The 19917-nt window shown below is 44.4% G+C and overlaps 1 protein-coding gene across 1 annotated transcript in view; it reads right to left on the bottom strand.

Moving 5' to 3' along the window:
• Positions 1-7557: 7557 nt before the first annotated feature.
• Positions 7558-19917, bottom strand: part of LOC120380092 (cytosolic phospholipase A2 gamma-like) — a 36839-nt gene continuing 24479 nt past the window's right edge. Inside the window, exons 11-16 of the mRNA XM_039497588.1 lie at positions 18740-18862; positions 18221-18346; positions 14592-14687; positions 12145-12299; positions 10951-11119; positions 7558-8474 (exon numbers count right to left, since the gene is read on the bottom strand). Coding sequence (XP_039353522.1) covers positions 8308-8474; positions 10951-11119; positions 12145-12299; positions 14592-14687; positions 18221-18346; positions 18740-18862 — 836 coding nt within the window. The 3' untranslated portion in view covers positions 7558-8307. The remainder of the gene's footprint in view (positions 8475-10950; positions 11120-12144; positions 12300-14591; positions 14688-18220; positions 18347-18739; positions 18863-19917) is intronic.

Raw genomic sequence — 19917 nt, 5'->3', positions numbered from 1 at the left:
GTCTTCTTACATTTTATTTTAGTATTTTAAAGCCCTACTTTGCATGAGGGTTTTGTCTAATACTGCTATTCCCTGGGGACTTATTTCTTCACAATTCACATTCCTGTAAACTATTTTTACAGGAGGGTTTCTTACTCTGCAAGGCATTCAGGCAAAAAATAAATAAATAATCAATACAATTACTTAAATCTTTCCATACGTTGTATCACAGAGATGATAGTTATTTAGTGATGGAAATTAAGTAAATGGCATTTTTAAAAATGTAAACCATGAAAATGTACATCAGAAATAATCTCCATAAATGAAGGCTGGGTTGCTTCAATGGTCCTTGATCATGTGCAAAGGACAGAAGGGTTTTATTTAGCATCACCTCTTGCATTTGAGGTGCCTCCATGACCATCCCTGACCATCCTGGCTAATGGCCATTGATGGCCTCCATCCTCTGTTACTCTTTCAAGGGTTTCACTGTATTGGGATGGTCTCAAGAATTCCCTGAGGACACGACACCTTTGTCTCATAAGTGACTGACACAAGCAGTTCAAACACACAAAGCCTCTTATTAACACAAAAATCCCTATTGCAGTTAGCTAGAAACACCTCAAACCGCAGTGACATACAATCAGAGGTAATGCTGAATGGGCAGCTTCTGATGGCCAGTCATCTGCAGGTCATCTGGGGAGAATCATTTGTGACCACGGCTCTTGCTAGCAGTTCTCAATCAGTGTCTTCTCTCTCACTCCCTCTCTCTCCTGCTTTGGTTCCCTGGCTCTTGTTTATCTTTATAGTTAAGACTTCGGACACGCACCAACATTGTGGTAACCACGTGCTGCTGCACTCCATGTCGTGACCTGCTGCTTTACCGCTTTTTACTATTTTTCCACAAATTTGTTAATTTTTTTGCTCCGACTGGCCGTCTAAGTGACTTGCACACTTTCAGTTAATGGTGGTAAAGGTTTAAAAAAGCAGTAACATTTGTTTTCCATTATCATCCCCCAACTGATCTCGGGTTTTTTTGCCCAGTTATACTTTTGACCTCCACAACATCCCTGGCAATGAGGTCCACAGGTTACCTGTGTATTGTGTGAAGAAGTACATTTTCTTTGTTTGTTTTAAACCTCCTGCCTATTAATTTAATCATGTGACTCCTAGTTCTTGTGTTATGTGAAGGGTAAGTAACACTTCCTTTTTCACTTTCTCCACACCACTCATGATTTTATAGATCTCTATCATACTCCCTCTTAGTCACCTCTGTTCCAAGCTGAACAGACCGAGTCTTTGTAATCTCTCCTCACAGAAGAATAACTGCGTGATGCAGTCCCTGAAGGACATTGTCCTGTCCTCCGCCAAGAATCCAGCCAGCAACCTGGAGGCAATGACTGAGGTGTAGCAAGTATACAGGAAAGACAAGTTCCCCAGAAAGAAGTACATGGGGGTGTGAAGCTGCTGATCAGTCACAACTAGCACAACAATCAGAAGGTTCCCAGACATGGTCACAATGTAGATCACCAGAAACAGCAGGAAGAGAAGGGTCTGAAGCTCTGGAGTATTCCAGAATCCCAGGAGGATGAATTCTGTGACATAAGTTTTATTTCCCCCTTCTGCATCTGCCATGGGTTTTGTCTAGGGGAAAACCAAACAAACTCTGAAGGATCATTTGGAAAGCAAGGAGTTAAATGTTCATATTTTGACATCACCCTATTCCACACGTGTCCTTCTGGGTACGTTTAAAGGCTGTCTGAAAAAGATCAAATCTTCAAACTGAATTTGATATTTTTTGAGAGTGTGTTGAGCTCTATTTCAGATCAAATCACAAGAAGAAAGAAAGAAACCAGATCTTCTCTCCCCAGACCTCCAGATATGTCCTTGTTCTACCATCCCTTTTAACTTTATTCAGTATTTACTTAAGAAGAGGTTTTAAAAATATTTGTGGCTTTCTCTACACTGCACTGTCATCATTAAAACTTTTGTCACACAGGGGTGTGAACAAAACATCCTCCTGAATGACAAAAGTTTTAATGACGAAAAGTGCCAGTGTGGACAGTGCTTTGTCGGTGGGAGCTACTCTCTCGTTGATGAAGCAACCACCCCTCATGGGAGGGGAGGCTTATTTTGTCACCGAGAGAGAGCTCTGCTGGTGACAAAGAGCAGCTACACTGCTTGCCTTACAATGGTGCGGCTGTAAGGTGTGTAGTGTAGCCATAGCCTTAGTTAGGAATCTAGTGGGATTTCACAACACCTCAGTACCTAAAATTCATTGATTTCAACAGATATTACGTGACAAGATGCTTTTGAAAGTCCCACTTGGCTCGAAATGCCTAAAAAAATCTGGCCCATAATCTCTTTAAGAGCAGTAGTAAATCCAGCTAGGAACTTCTCTGCATCTTTAGGGACCTAAATACCTTTTAAAATCTGACCCTTAATGTATAATACTTTTTTACCTGACCTGATGACATATGACAGTTGTTACAACACTACAGTATATCTGCTAACAAGACTGCAGAACTTCACAGAAGGGCATTTTTTTTACCTCTGTAAAGAGAGAAACATAACAGAGGTGTATGTCAGCAAACCCCAGAGTGACTTACCTATAATTTCTTCAACCACATACCTAGCACATATGGATGAGATTCTCACTCCACTCCCATTGAATTGGCATAATGGGGTCTTAATGGAACTGGTCCAAAACATTTTTTCCATGGAAATTTTTAAGCTTTTAGCCAACAATGGGGTGGGATAGCTCAGTGTTTTGAGCATTAGCGTGCTAAACCCAGGGTGGTGAGTTTAATCCTTGAGGGGGCCATTTAGGGATCTGGGAAAAAAAACAAACCCACAATCTGTCTGGGACAGGACTTGGTCCTGCTAGCAAAGGCAGGGTACCAGATTCAATAATCTTTCCCTGGAAGTAGTCCCTTCCAGTTCTATGAGGTAGGTATATCTCCATATATTATATTACGTGAGCCTGGCTAGCTCAGTTGGTGGAGTATCAGACTTTTAATCTGAGTCCAGGATTCAAGTCCCTGGTCAGGCAGACGGACACGTTCCCCCTATGATATCTGGGGGGAGGGATAGCTCAGAAATTTGAACATTGGTCTGCTAAACCCAGCGTTCTGGGTTCAATCTTGGAAAGGGCCATCTAGGGTGAAAATCTGTCTTGGGGTTAGTCCTGCTTTGAGCAGGCAGCTGGACTAGATGACCTCCTGAGGTCCCTTCCAACCTTGAAATTCTATGAAAAGAGAGATTTTGCCCAAAATTTGGAGTTGCAGTGCCTCCTGGGATATGTAGTTTGTACCTCATGTCTCCATTCTCAAGAAGCTGGGATTCCCCATCTGGATTACGTCTTCCATAACGCAGCAGGAAGAGGGACTCCATATTGCACAGCTACCCCTTACTAAGATGGGAGACCATGATGCATTATGAGGGATGGATGAGGAAGCCCAGCCTGTAGAGGAGAATGGGGACACTTGGAACAAACTACAACTCCCAGGAGGCACTGCAACTCCCATTATTTAGGTACATTCTCCCAGTACCCAGGTGGCATCCTCATTTACCAGCAGGCTCAACCAGGTTCAACTGCTCTTGCAAAATTTCCCATGAGGACCTGTGACCAGGGGTGAACATAGTGTCCCGAACCAGCCTTTTTTAAACCAAGTATCGTTTAATCTCAACAGCAGAAATCAAAGCACAACACAACAATGGGGTTTTGTTCCCAAAGCAAACAGTCAATATCCCTGCAGCCTCTGAGCTCCAATGGCTTGGATTTTCAATCACTCCCAGAGCTCTTTGTTTCAGTTTCCCACCTGTTGGCCCTCCTGTCCACAGTCACCAGCCTGGTGGTGGTGGTAAAACTTAAAAGGCACTGACACCAGGACTGTCCTTATAGTACAAGATATTACTGTCTGCTTTCCAGCCTACGTGGCCTCCATGCCTGCTGAAATTAACTTCCTAGTAACCCTGTAGCAAGCCACACGATGAACAAATAGAACATAGAGTATTCATAAGATAGTACAGGCTTCTCCCATGGCTCTCACAGTCAATCAAATGTCGAGGAGCTGGGACTTGGTTGTCAACTTACAACACCTTTTAGCTGGTGTTGCTATCTAGTTATATGCCTTTTCTCCATTGATTGCTATTGTTTTCTTCCTGATCCTTTTGTGCATTGCTTTGACTCCCTCAGTGAAAAGGAAGACCAACTCCCTCCGCTACCATTTTGAAATATCTGTTGCATAAGCAAAATTAACATGTGAATCTCAAGCGGGTTATTATTCTGGTAAAGCTTTAATGATGAAAAGGCTCTAGAGAGATTCCAGTCTTTCTTTCTTTCTTTCTTTCTTTCTTTCTTTCTTTCTTTCTTTCTTTCTTTCTTTCTTTCTTTCTTTCTTTCTTTCTTTCTTTCTTTCTTTCTTTCCATAAAGAAACAGTCAATGAAAGTGCAAAAAGGTAAATGTGATTTACAAATTGAATATATTTCCAAATACCACATGCTACATGGGGTCTCCAGTATAGAAGCCTGCTCAAACCTAATTCTAAAGCCCTGCCCGAACTTGGTCAAAGCACAGTCAGTCCAAACCAGAGCCCAGCCCATGAGTGTCAAGCTGTTTTCTGACCTGATCTGACCCTAGCTCAGCATTTGTTGTTGGACACTGCTGGGTTCAGGTTGCCTTGAATGGTGCACTGAGGTTTGGGACTGTGGGTGTGCGCTGAGGAATCTGAGGTGCAGAGGGAGCTCAGACACTGGATGTGGAGGAGGTGATGGGGAAGACCGCCCACCTTAGCCTCGGAGACACATGATAGGCTGATGGAGCAGCATGGTCAGGGAAACTGCTCCCCCACCCTGCCCACCCAAACCAGCTGCCTGCCTGGCTCCCTGGTGCCTGTGTGTGCAGCTGCTTTTACACAACCAGTAGCACCTCTTTCCCTGGAGGAGAAACAGCCCTCTTAATCCTACCCAAAATGACATGGCCCTGCCCCGCCACCCAACCCAGCTACAGACACCACCTCCAGGCACCCCTCTCCCCATCAGGTTTGAGTCAGGCACAGGGCTCTACTGCAGTAGAGCTATGGGATTACACAATTTTACAACTTCTCGAAGCAGCCAGGTGAGGCAATGCAAAGGCAGACGATGCTACATAGACATCTGTGGGTGGGGGACAGTAATGAAAGAGGAAAAGACACACGTGAATAGAGAAAGGCGGGAAGGAGATGACCGGGGATGGGGAAGGGAAAAAGAGGAGGGGGCAGGTGGAAGGGAAATCAGGCATTCCTTGAGCCATCTCAACGTTTTTAACCAAATATATCTGGAGGTCCAAATTTCTTCAAATGCATGTCATTGCTTTCTGTGACAATAGGTCATTCTTTCTGTGGCTATTAACTCGGAGAGCAGTGAATTTCACTGCTCTATTCTGGGCACTGGCCTACTCTTGCATTCTTGCAAAATCCTCTGCGTGGTGATCACTGCAGCTCACAAGAACCAAAGTCTTTGTGGTGGGATTAAACCCAGCGTAGCAGGAGAATAACCTAGGATATAAATCTTAACCAGAGATGAGCACTATTTTCTTTTGTGTGTCCACCTCTTTCCACAGCTGCCTGAGTGCTGGACACTTGTTTGTTTGTTACAGTTCCAACAGACATCTGATCCCCTTGCTGTCATTGAGCAGCATGCTGCTCCACACAGAGTGTCATTGAAATGACTTCCGGTGTAAAGTGCAACTCAGTGTGAGCAAGAGAATCCAAAGCTGGCCCTTACTCAGGCAAGTAATTTTTTCTCACAAAGAGGCAAGAGGGGCAGGGCTTAGCACACACAGCCGCCTCCTTGGCATCTCCCATGGACTAGCTTGATCACCTCCCGGCAAGGGCTGGCTTTTATGGATCCCATTCTTAGGCATCCATCCTTCCTCACTCATTGCATACAGGCCTGGGCACCTCACTCAGGCTTTGTGGATCCCAGTGATTTTCTAGGCACCTAAGAGTTAGGAGTGGGGACGCTCAGCTCCTAAGAGCTGGTCTACACTGAAAACTTACATCGGCAGCGCTACGACTCTCAGGTGTAGCCATGCCCAGCTAACCCCTGGTGCAGACAGCACTAGGTCGACAGAAGATTTCCTCCAGTGACCTAGCTACTGCCTTGGGGAGGTGGGGGAATAAATTGCCTACAGAACTCCTCCCATCACTGCAATGTGTCCCCACACTGAAGCCCTACAAATGTGCTGCCGTAGCATTGTAAGTGCTGACATATCCTACGTCCCTTTGTGAATTTAGTCCTTAGTGCTCTTAGCACTTACTGTGGAACAATCAGCCGGTGGTGGAATAAAGCTAGGCTATTTCTAGCACTGATGCACACGAGGTGAAAAATGATGGGCTATTATCGTTTATTTATGTAATATTCATCACACAGAAGGAAAGAGGTTTGTAAAATGTTATTGTCACACACAGCACAAGAAAAAAATATTTGTAAATTAAGAAGCAATAAAAAATTCACCATTATAAATAACAGGCCAGATTCTAGCCTCTGTGTAAATGTGGAGTAACATCATCAGCTTCAGTAAAGTTACTCCACATTTACCAGATATGTAAATGAGATTGTAGCATGGATCACAGCTCGGCACAAAATTCCTTTCTTACTTCCATTCCTTTTTTAAACTAGGAGAACTGACAGAGAAATCTTTCAGACACATTTGCGTGCCAGGCAACTGAAATATTATAATTCTCCATAGTGTAAATTTCTGTGTGACACTAGTGATGGGTGACCAAATAGCAAGTGTGAAAAATTGAAACATTTTTTTTGGTGGGGTGGGGGTATAGTTGTGTATATAAGACAAAACCCCTAATATTGGAACGGTCCCAATAATATTGGGATGTCTGGTCAACCTTCACTGGTGCCATGTGAGCACTGACAAAGACACATTTGTATGTGTCTTACAAATTCTATCTATCTACCTATCTATGTATCATAACCTATTGTATATGAAGCTATCTATCATCACAAACTATTGTATATGAATCTATCTATCTAACTACATCATCATTATTTACTGTATATCTACTTATGTGTCTAATAATCATCACTAACTATGTATCATAACCTATTGTATATTAATCTATCTATCATCACAAACTATTGTGTATGAATCTATCTAGCTACGTCATCATATCTGCCATTGAGTCTAATAATCATCTCTATCTATCTTATCTATCTAATCTATCTATCTATCTAGGAACATTTAACCAAATTCATCATCCTGTAGCTAGGGCTGCATTCACAAAAGGACTTGGCTGCCATATTACACACCAGAAATCCAGCATCAGGCCCCACTAGGAGTCACCAAATCCCCACTTAACTGTTGCTGAATCCTGAAGATGCCTTATCTCAGTCTACACCATGTTTTGGCAGTAAGAGTTCCCTAGGTGCCTCTCGGCATGCACACAGTTGCCCTCCTCTAGGCATACAGATGCCTAAACCCCACAGCAATGCACAAACTGGGGGAAGACAGGTGTTCCTCTGCATAGCTCACCTCTGGGGCCCGCCATTGCGGGTTGTAAGCCGGGGGAATAGAGCCCAGGTCTGTGAACTCAGAGGGGAGTGTTGCAGCCATAATGCTTCTCACCCTTGTTCTGTATCTCTTTCTGGCCAAATTTCCCTTTAATAAGCAGTGGAAAAGTTTCAACAGGAGGATTGAAGCTGACACTCCTGCACTATGACACTATCCCGCTGCCCAGTAACAAGGGCCCTCACCTCAGAGGTAGCAGATGTCTCTTCAAATCCCTTCTCCCTCTGAGGCAGTGAGGGGACTTGACCTGGGGTCTCCTCCATGCTAGCTGAGTACGCTGACTACTGGGCTAACAGTTCTGAGGGAGAACATCTTCCTCCTTCTCGCACCAAGGCTCAGGCTGCACAGGTGAGGTAGGCAGAGGAATAGCTGTCTTTCCCAGGTTGGGAATCACTCTGGGGCTTAGGCATCTGGACACCACGATGGTGGCTTCAGTGCACATGCCCCAGGACTGAAACATAGACACCCAGGGAAATTTTACTGAAACAACTTTGGTGCTGAGGGAGTTTAGGTGCTACAGGGTTCTGCATCAGCTGAGCAAGAGTTTTGTGAATCCCAGTGGTGTCTAACTCTGGGACTCAGGCACCTACAGGGAAGTTAGAGTCACAAAGGAATTTAGGCACCTAACACAGGGAAACTAACCCCTCCCTGCTGCACTTAAGTTCTAATTGGTCACAGTGAACAGCCTTGCTGGAAATGTGCAAGGCAGAGCCAGGCAAGGTTTTCTGCCCTTCATGAGTATGAGCCAAACAGTCATGTGGTTTTAAAACTCCTTGGTGGAGGAGGACACAATCTGCTGGATCTCCTCTCGAATCCTCTCCTTGTTGCTGGATACATTCATCTTCGCTTTACTGAGGAGTTCTTTGATATCTTCCTCATGGTAGAACAATTTAAAGGTGTAAAACTTTTTTCTGAAGTGCTCTATTTTACCTAGAAATAAAAGGGGTGAGTAAGTGCCAAAGAGAGGAAAACAATGGTTCTGCTTTTACACTTTTACTGATCTCAGAAGCATAAAATCCAGGTACCTAAAGAGGCAGAGGAATAACATGGCCAACGCCTGAGGTTTTCATTGAATCACAGAAATGTGCGGCTCAAAGGGACCTCAACACGTCACTAAGTCCAACTTCCTGTGCTGAGGTAGTATCAAGTGAACCTAGACCAACCATGACATGTGTTTGTCCAAGCTGTTCCTAAAATCTTCAGATGAGGATTCCACTAAGTACCTTGGAAACCTATTCCAGAGTGTAACTACCCTGAGAGTTAGAAAGTTTTTTCCCAGTTTTTCCCCTCACAAAAAATTAACATGTGACCTGATGACTAGCAACATAGACAAAGTGGAAGGGGTGCAGATCTGGATAAGTAAAGAACACATCACAGATTTTCTGAACGATTTGAATGAATTCAAATCAGCAGGGCCTGATGCTATTCACCTGACATTACTCAAGGAATTAGCTGAAGAAATCTCGGAGCCACTGGCAATAATATTTATGAACTCATGGATGACAGGAGAGGTCCTGGAAGGCTGAAGATGAGCTCATCTTTAAAAAGGGGGGAAAGAGAGAGCCGGGAACTTGGGAAGCTACTAGGACAATGTCTAAAACATTAAATTTGCAAATAACTGGAGGACAAAGAGGTGATCACTAACAGCCTGCATGGATTTACCTTGACTAAATCATGCCAAACCAGCTTGATTTCCTTCTTGGACAGCGTAACTGATTTGCTGGATAGGGGGAATGCAGTGGGCATAATATAGCTTCAGCAAGGGTTTTGACACAGTCTCATATGGCATTCTCATAAGTAAGCTGGAGAAATGCGGACTTGGTAGGACAACCACTAAGTGGATATATAATTGGTTAAACAACCTCAAAGAAAGAGTAACTATTAATGGAATGATGTCAGATTGGAGGGAGGTCTCAAGTGGGGTTCCACAGGGATCTGCTCTGTGTTCAACATCTTTATTAATGACCTGGATGTAGGAATAGAGAATATACTGATCAAGTTTGCAGATAACACAAAGCTAGAGTGGTTGCCAAGACTTTGGAATATAGAGCTAAAATTCAAAGGGATCTTCATAAATTGGAGCACTGGGCTATAGACAACAAAATGAAATTCAACAAAGACAAATGTAAAGTTCTGCACTTAGGGAAGAAAAACCAAATGCACAAATACAGAATGGGGGGTAACTGGCTTGGCAGCAGCACTTCTGAGAAGAATCTGGGAGTTGTGGTGGATCATGACCCCAATACGAGTCAGCAATGAGATGCCTTTGCAAAGAAAGCAAATGCAATTTTATGCTGCATTAACAAAGGCATAGTATGCAAGTCACGGCGCCTAATTTTAGACCCCTAGAAAATCACTGGGATTCACACAGGCTGAGTTAGGCACCCAGGCTCCTGTGCAATGAAGGAAGAGAGACAGGCTCCTGGGAAAGTGATCCACAAATGCCAGCACACTAGGCTGGTAAACACCTAAGCTAGCCCATGGGAGATGCCCAGGAGAGGGGTCTGCGCTAAGCACTGAGGGAGTTCATCACCCAAGTCCAGGCTGGAAGGATGCACTTGTCTCTGCTTGGGGTTCTCAGCTGTGACGACAGACACTCTATAGCCTGGTGGTTATAGCACTTACACAGGTTGTTGGGGGCCCAGCATCCAGTCCCCCTGCTCCGCTGACTCTCCAATTATTTATCCAAAGTGGAACAGCTACAACAGGGGATACTGAGGGATTCCCACATCACAATATCCCCTTGCCCAGTGGTTTTGGCATTCTCCTGAGAGACGGCACATCCCTCTTCAAATCCCTTCTCCTGCTCAGGCAGAGGGAGACCTTGACCAGCCGCCCCATCCCAGGTGAGTAACATACAGGGCCGATCCAGGAACCAGCTTAGCAAGCAGATGCTTGGGGTGTCCACTCTGGGGGGGGGAGGGTGGCACGGCCAGCTATTTGGTGGCAATTCGGAGTAGGGTCCCTCACTCCTGCTCGGAGTTGAATGGAGTTGAATGCTGGGCTGAATGGCCGCAGATCGCGATCTTGGCTTTTTTTTTTTTTTTTTTTTGCCTGCTTGGGGCGGCAAAACCCCTGGAGCCGGCCCTGGTGCCATAACCTCTGGGCTAAAAATGATGAGGGAGGGCACTTGGGAGGCCTGATCCTGTAGGCCACACCTCAGCACATCTGCCACAGCCAAGTGAGGCAGATGCTCAGAGACAGAAACACAGACACTGAGAGAACTTTTCCGCAAATCCCTGAGCAACTGTAGGTTCCTAGAGTCTGGTGGCAGCTGAGCAGGGGTTTTGTGATTCTCAGTGAGGCCTGATTCTAACATTTTATTGGCTAAACCGGCAATGAGGCACGAAAGTCCCTTTGTGAATCTAGCCCACAGAGTTTTAGAAAAGGTGTACAATTAAGTTACCTGGACAATTTTTGTTGTTGAAGAGAGGGAAGTGCATGACGGTAGGAACATCTTTTCCTTTGAAGATGTAGCAGTCAGATGGGTTATGAATGTCCTTAGTCTCTTCTGGGTTTATCTCAGGAAATGGGATGTTATTTGTCTCACAATACTTGGCAGTTTTCTTGATGGTCTGGGAAGGAGGGAAAAGTGATTTTAAAATAAATAAATAAATAAATAAAATGATCATTCCCACTAATAAAACGTGATGTCACTAATATGGCCAGGATAGAGTTTTAAAAATACCTCTAAGGAACTGACTAATCAAGGGCCTCCATGGAAACCAGACATGACCCTGTTTCTATATCTGTGTAGCCAGAATCTTCGTATAACAATGCATATACTGTGGCTGAGGTTTTCAAAAGCTCCTAAGGGATGTGGATGCCCAGTTCCCATTAAAATTAATCCCTTAGATGGCTTTGAAAACCTCAGCCCATGGTAATGAACAGAAATCAAAACCCAGAGCTTCAGCTCCAAAAGCACAAGTTTGATTTTTGTTTTGTTTGGTTTTTTTTTACAAATTCACCTACAGGAAAACTCTTGCTCCATGTAAACAAAGTAGCAAAGTGGTATATTAGCTGCAGCCACTAGAGGGAGACAATATCACCTACGGAGCACTGGTGATATGTCAGGCTGAGGTTAGTGAGTTTGCAGAGTTCTAACTGAGTTATTGGAACTTAGTTCACATTTCTACTGACCCCGTCTCCTCCTACTAGAGCGCTCTTGGCTCTTTGGTGCTAACAGAAATAAAAATTGGTCAAACCTAATGACTGTCATTTAGCACATCAGCTAGGACTGTGAAACACACAGGGGCGTATCTGTGGAGTAAGCAGTTGCCATTTTTACAGAGTAAAACTGAACTTCAAGGAATTTCCTCTTCTTCCATGATATCCAAAGGGAAAGAAAGGTCATGACTGGTCACACGCCCTTACCCCAAACCCAAGTAACCTTGCAGGGAAAAAGGTAAATATTCCCAGTGGATCCTATGTGCCCACACATCTCAAATTGTGATCCCCACAGTAACTTCTGGGAATCCAAATGACTGCTGCTAACAACAGTGTAACATCACTGGGTCACGGGCCAAGTCCTGGGTATTTGTGCAGTGCTTCATCAATGATTGGGGCGTTCAGAGATATCACAATAAATAATAAAAGTTACTTCGAAAGGATCCCCGGAGCTGAAGTCGAAGGAGAGGATCAGTTTCACTTTCCTCTCTGGGCGCAGAACGAGCGGGTAGGCGGAATTTATGGCAAGGCCGGCATCGATCAAATAGATGAATTCTTTGTTGGTCAGTCCAGTGGATTGGGCTTTTCCTGCAAAAGTGCATCCACATATTGTTTTAGGCTGTGATTTTTCCAAGGGGTCACAATAAGTGAGATGCCCAAATCCCCCTGAATGCCATGTGCATTTTCAAAGTTGCCTCACCTGGCAGATAAACTCCTAGTGGGATTTCCTACAGCACCAAAGCAGGTTAGACCCTGTCAGGAGTAAGGACCCAGAGCTAGCCTGCTTACATGCTAGCTTAACGCCCCCCTCTCCCTCAGCAGTCTAACCAGCACAACTGGGGCCCTGCTGAGCCACCTGATCAGCCCAAACACCTGACTGGCTGTGGGGATCTGCAAACTTGCTCTTATGACCAGTGGTAGGGTGCTGGCAGCTCAAAGCATTCACCCCTGGCTGGGAGAGCTCCTGCTCCTGCCCTGTGCCCAGCCTTGCTCCCACCTTGTCTTGCTCCCAGTAACTGTCTCCGATTCCTGGCCTCTGACTCTGCATTTGACTCTGGCACTGACCATCAACTCCAATTCCTGGCCACTGATGCCTGCTGTCACCACTTGGCATGACTCCTGCTCTAACCAGTAGGCATGACGACCCCCATCCTAGTCACCCTGCTTGCATGCTTCTGTAATTACCATAAGGGGACAGACTTGCAAAGGTGATTTGGTGCCTAAAGATACAAAGAAAGGCCCAGTGGGTATTCAGAAGTGCCCAGTGCCCACATTGATAAAGGTGTTTAGACACTTCTGCCCATAGCACCTAACAGATTTTGGAGCATAATATCAAATTTTCAAAGGGATTTAGGCACTTAGGAACCAAAATCCCATTGGCCGTCTATAGTCCTAAATCAGTTTGGTGTTGCAATGCTGACCACATTGATGCCTAAATACCTTTAACAATCTGGGTCTCCGTGTCTGAATCCCATTAACCGCAGATATTTATCAATATGTTTAGGCACCAAAACCTTGCCCTGAGCCTCCTTGAAAAACCTCAGCTCTACTTTTGTGAAATTAGTATCTAAACCAGCTCAGTGACACATGGGCATCATCAACAAACACATATTTGAGCCAGCGTTTGGTAAGTCTCCATTTTAGGAGAATCCCGGCTGCCTTATAAAGAAGTTCTGTTTCAGGGCAAACTCCGAATCATATTAATACCCAGCACTTCTACTGTTTGCTTTGACAGTAGCTCACAACAGAGTGGGGGCAAACACAGCAACAACGCACTGACAATCACCTGTCCAAACAAAACCCTTCAGGTTTCATGTGAAATCCCTTTTATTTACTTCCCATGAACACTCAAAAAGACAAAAAATGAAAAATATCTGCCTCCCCTCCACAAAAAGAGAGTTGAAATTTCAAAATTGTTTCATTCCACAGGGATGGAAGCTGACTCATTTTCTGTTTTTCATGAACAACAACAGAGATTTTAATCCAATAATTTCCCTGTGGTTTTTTTTCTGTGAAAAAGTTGATTTTAGAAAATGGCTATTTTCCACTCAGAATAAAAAATATCACTTGATAAATGATGACTGTAAAGAAAACCTCTTGTCTTAATGATGATTGGGGATGCCTTGCAATCTGATTGTCATAAAACCTTGTAAAATACATTGCCACACTGGCTCTCAAACAGTGGTCAGTGGATAATGCAAAACAAACCAAAACAAATATTCAGAAAAGTTTGTTGGTGCAAAAAGCAGAAATTCTATTTTTACTGCTGCTTTTAGTCTCTCCTGTGCACAGGAATTTTCATAGGTTTGTGATAATTCTAATAGTCCTCAACATCCTCCCTCTGGGGCCTTGAGAAAGTCATTTCTCATTTTTGCACCTGAGGTCTCCATCGGTTACATGGGAATAACAACAGTTCTCTGCCTTGCAGGAAATTCTCAGCTATCACCAGACACTCAGGTAATATGGTAACGTGGAGGCTGATAGGTTACTAGATACAGAATTTGTGATAATTTTCATGACACTATCTTTAAAGCTCTTTGTGGGCTATAAGATAGCTGCTCCTCCCCAATCCCTTCCCCACTGCTACCCCTTTCCCACCCCCACCCTCTGCTGCCCCTAGTGCCCATTATACAGTATAACCGCCCCTTCCCTGCCCCTCACCACCTGCTGTCCCTAGCACCCATTATACATTATAGCAGCCCCACACAGTCTCTCACCCTTTGCTGAGTTTTTTGCCCATTATACAACATGGCTGCCTTTTTCTCATTACTTTGTATTTAATCTATTCTCTGTCAAAACAGAACCTGGAAAAACAAGGAAATTCATGCCATGGATGTAGAAACAAATGTGGAAAATGCAATTCAAATGGATTTTGCTTACTATCTTTGTACAGAAAGTTGTTGGTGTACCCCCATGTCCAGTGGTAGATACAGGTCACGGTTTTCCATAAGAATTTCCATACAGGGCGTACATATCCTATTAGGCAAGAAAAATTGGAATAAAAATCAAAGCTGAAAATAAGTACAAAGAAATAGCTAGGGGAAGTCTGCAGACTGAATTCCTTTCTTCCTATCAGTTGCTAGGTGTGAGTAGGGGCAGAGACAGATATTTGTTGATCAAAAGGCACTCAGGTAGCCTAGTGTCCTTTGAAGAGCAATTGCAATAAACACAGAGGTTATTCTGCTTCGGGGCTGCTGGACTCAGCCTGTCTGATTTTCTAGCTCCCAGACCCACTGACAGACACTGTGCTGCCAGGATGCAGGGACTCCCACTTGCTGGGCTGTTAGGAGTGGGTGCAGCCCCCACTGACAATGGATGTTTCTTTGCATTTTCACAGGCATAACTGAGGACCAGTTTTGCTATGACAGGACTTGGAATGGGGCTGGGGTTTGAGGAGAGAGCGGTGGGTCGGGAGTGAATGGGCTGGCCAGAAGACTGCATGGGATCCGGGGGAACCCACAACTCCAGGGTCTTTTCACAGAGAAACTTAAAATGTTGGGATTTGTTCTGAATCAAGAACAAAATGGATTAACTGATGGAAAATATTCTCTTTTAGAAATAACTCTATCCCTTGGTTGAATTACCAAATCTAGAACACCTGACGTTGTGCTTATAATAAATAAATAAATAAATAAATAAATTGTACTGTCAACAATTCTGTTGATTGTTAATACAAAGTTAATACTGTAACTAAATTAACTTTCTCCAAAGGTACGATTAACCTTGGTTTACTCAAAGACAACTAAGGCTGCTAGATACTTAACGGCCACACTCCTTCAATATTGTATGACTTCAGGATAAGTTCTAAATGCCTTTGTGTTCTCTTAAATTACAGCAAAGTCCCTCAGGGCCAAAAATAATAGTTCCATATTTTTAAGCACCTAGTGGGATTTTTAAATCAGTAGGAGTTAGGTGCCTAGATGCTTTCAAAAATCCCACTCCCGGCTTAAATCTTTTAAAAATATGGCCCTGAAACTGACAAACACTCTTATTCAGCATCTCTATTTCTTTTGTGGGATTTGTTATTTCTTAACTATTATTATACTTGGAAGGATGAGATTTTTATCAGTAAATATCAATTTCATAGGCAGAGCAGGTGTTTTTTTGCCACCCCAAGCAAAAAGATTTTTGGCTGCCCCCAACCCCAGCCCTGGACTCTTACCCTCCATCACCGCTATTGCCATCCCCCACCTGCACCCCCTGCCACCCCAGCACTGGGCTCCCCCCTACCAGTGCTGGCTCTGCCTGCAATCCCCTCTCCTCCAGCTGGTCCGGCGCTAGCAGGGTCTGGGTAAACCCTCTGCCCAGGGTCCTTCCAGACAGGGCTCCAGTCTCCAGGACCATCTGGGACCCGGAAGGGCAGAGCTGGGGGACCGTCCCGGCAGGGGGCTGAGGAGCTGGAGCAGGGCAGCCCCGGAGGGAGCGGAGTCCTGGAGAGCAGGACAGGCCCCCGCACAGCAGCGCCCTGCTCTCTATGGCCCCGCTGCTGCTGCTGCTTCTGGCCACCCTGCCACAGTCCCTGGGCGGCAAGGGCTGCTTCACCCAGCCCCGGCTGCTGCGCTGGGGGGTGGCCACCCTGTGGCACCTGCAGGCGGCTCCATGTGCCCCGTGGGGTGGCCCCCAGCCCGAGTGTCCCCCGCTCGGAGCCTGCCTGGCCCAGCCACAAGGTGTGGGCACTGCTTCCCCTCGGCGCGAACCGCAGCAGCCCCAGGGCACCCCCGGCACAGGATGTGCTGCTGCTGTCAGGGCTGGCTCTAGGCTTTTGTGGCCCGAAGCAAAAAAAAAAGATGGCCAGAATGCTGCCCCTGAAAATGTGCCGCCCCAAGCACGTGCTTGGTTTGCTGGTGCCTAGAGCCGGCCCTGTTCATAGGACATTCAAATGGATAAAAAAAAATATCCCATCTATGATAACAGAAATTTACAGAGGCAAAACATGAAAAATGCTGCTTGAGAACTCATTTGGGTTTGATTTAAGTATATTTACTTTATATATTTTGACATGTGATGTTGTTGATTTGTGTTTTAATGGTTATAAAGCTTGAACTTTTTGAATGTCAGTGTTAGGAGACACATCCTCATAGACTTTCAATAGGATTTTGGTGGCAAAGGACCTTTTTAAAAATTTTTTTTTTTTTGAGAGAGAGAGCCTTACATAAGAACATATGAATGGCCAGAGGGAATGAACAGAACAGGGCAATTTTCTGACTGATCTATCCCCTGTCATGCAGTCCCAACTTCTAGTAGTCTGAGCTTTAGGGACACCCAGATCATTGGGTTGTATTCCTGACCATCTTGTCTAATAGCCATTGATGGACCTAGCCTCCATGAACTGTTCTAATTCTTTTTTGAACCTGATTACACTTTTGGCCTTCAAAACATCCCCTGGCAATGAGTTCCACAGGTTGAATGTGCATTGTGTCAGAAAATATTTTCTTGTGTTGGTTTTAAACGTATTGCGTATTAATTTCAATGGGTGCCCAAAGTCCATGTGCTATGTGAAATGGTAAATAACACTCCCCTATTCTTTTCTCCCACACAATTTACAATTTTATAACGTCTGTAATATCTCCCCTCAGTCATCTCTTTTTCAAGTGGAACAGTCCCCATCTTTTTAATCTCTCTTCATACGGAAGCTGTTCCATACCCCTAATAATTTCTGCTGCCCTTTTCTGAACCTTTTTCAGTTCTAATATGCATTTTTGAGATGGGGTGTCCACATCTGCACACACTATTCAAGATGTGGGCGTACCATGGATTTATATAGAGTCAATATGACATTTTCTGTCTTATTATCTATCCTTTTCCTAATGATTCCCAATATTGTGTTCACTTTTTTGACTGCCACTGCACACTGAGTGGATGGTTAGCTTTCAGACAACTACCCACAATGACTCCAAGATCTCTTTCTTCAGTGGTAACAGCTAATTTAGACCCCATCATTTAGTATCTATAGAGTTGGGATATTGTTTTCCAATTTGCATTACTTTGCATTTATCAACATTGGATTTCATCTGTAATTTTCTTGTCTTGTCACTCGGTTTTGTGAGGTCCCTTCCTAACTCTTCCTAGTCTTATTTGGGCTTAACTATCTTGAGTATTGTATCATCTGCCAGTTTTGCCATTGCACATTTTTCCCCTTACTCCAGATCATTTATGAATATGTTCCACAGCCCTGGTCCCAGCACAGATCCTTGGGGGACTGCACGATCTACCTCTCTCCATTGTGAAAAGTGTCTATTTATTCCTAGTCTTTGTTTCTCTAACCTTGAACCAGATACTGGTTAACTTTTTATTTTTTCCTCTTAGTGTGAGGGGGGAAATAGTAGAAGAAAGAGCTGATACACTTGAAATGATGAATTATGGAGGGAAATGTGTAAATGAATTTTTTCTTCCTTTTAGGGCACATCTGGTTCTTTGCTCCCACATCTGGAGGGATAATTTGGAAAGTCAGTGGGCTGGATGACTTTGAAAATCCCCATCTAAGTGACAAAAGTTTCTATAGGACTTGCCTCCAAGTTCCTTTGCAAAAGTCCAGATGAGTTTAGCGAACCCCAGCATTCTCTCTTTGAAGCTCTTCAAATCCCAGGACACATTCACCTCACAGCACTTCAGATTGGAATACTTGCTATTCTCCTCTGCATTAATAAAGGATAAAATGAGGTTAGATTTGGGACAAGCTCATTAAATATGTTCAGGGGCACAGGGACGTTCAAGGGGGACTAAGGCAGTTTCAGTGCCCAGGTCCCATTGAAAATAAATAGGATTTGGGGTACTAATTCCCTCAGGCTCTTTTGAAAATGTCAGCCTGTGTGTGTTGGAACAGCCCTGGGGATTTGTGAAAATATTGGCAAATACACGGATGTTGTCTTGTAAGCCAGCATGCAGAAATTCATTCATTCATTCACAGCAATTCATGATATCTGGCATTACCTAAGGGACCAAAGGAAGTAGACTTTGGACTCCATTTGAAAATCCCATTCTAAATAATTAGGGAGAGGTGGTAAATTTAGTCCTGCTGGTCCACTTGCCTTTCAACACTTCCTTCAGCTGCCTGAAGATTCCCTCGCAGTTTTTCCCAGCTGAGGCATGAACGTGGAGCTCCAGAAGGAGGAGGAGAACACCCCAATGGTGTGCACTAGTGCAATCAGTACCTGGGGAGGAAAGAGAATATAATGTGACCAGCAGGCAGCTGTTTTGTCCTGTGAGCCCCTGGGAATGAAGAGAGGAAAGACTCATGTCCCCAGTGCCCAAAGACTCTCGAGAGCAACAGCCAGTGTAGGGTCAGACACCTGGCTGCAGAATCTGTCTGTACCTGGTGTCCTAGAATGTCAGGCCCCACGTCAGTGGAAGGAGGAGGGCAGTGGTTAGAACTCACCTCCCAATGACACCTGGCTTACGTGTGAGCTACCTGGGGCTGATGTGGGCTTCTCACAATTTAATTTATTTATTTAATGAAAAATGGTTGTTCAACCAAATTGGCAACCAGTTTGGGGTTTGAGCTACTTGGGCCAACTAAGATCTGAGGAGGTCATTTGGGCCTCCTGGGACAAATGCACCCACCACTAATAAGCATCATCTCATCTGGTCCTGGACCTACAGCTCTAAAGAAAAGTTCAGCTCCATCTGTCAGGCCATGGAGGTAGAGAAGTAATTACAGCCATGCTGCCAAACCTGCAGTCATTGGACTTTCCAGGGGTAGAAGCAGGGAAGGCTAGAGGGAGATTCCCCAAACATGCTCAAGTGTTAGCTGGTTTGGGCTACAGATACTGATCTATGAGAGAACCTTCCCTTTTAACCCATGACTCCTTACTTTGCTTCAGAGCCTCTGGTAAGGCATCTTGTCAATGGCTTTCTAAAATAAATGGGTTTTGTGTTCCTAAATTACTTTGGAAAATCCCACTGTAAAATACTTAGGCTCAGGTGTCTAAAGTGGGTTGGGCACTACTATGCTCAGTGTTGCAAGGTCGTGAGACTTAGGCTCCTAAGGATGTGATTCATGAAGATATGAAGCATTTACTTCCATTGAAATCAATGGGAGTTAGGCCACTAAATAAAAATCTGGGTCTAAGTCACTCTCACTCTTTAAAGTGGGACTTAGCCATCTAAATCACATGTTAGATGGTCAAATCTACTCAGATGCCTAAAAGTGCAGATAGACACCTAGTGGCATTTTCAAAAGTGCCTAAGTTAGTTAGCACCTACCTTT

Source organism: Mauremys reevesii, linkage group 13 (assembly GCF_016161935.1).
Source record: "Mauremys reevesii isolate NIE-2019 linkage group 13, ASM1616193v1, whole genome shotgun sequence".
Classification (NCBI taxonomy): Eukaryota; Metazoa; Chordata; order Testudines; family Geoemydidae; genus Mauremys; species Mauremys reevesii.
Note: the sequence above shows the minus strand (reverse complement) of the source record. Positions and strands in the feature narration are given on the sequence as shown.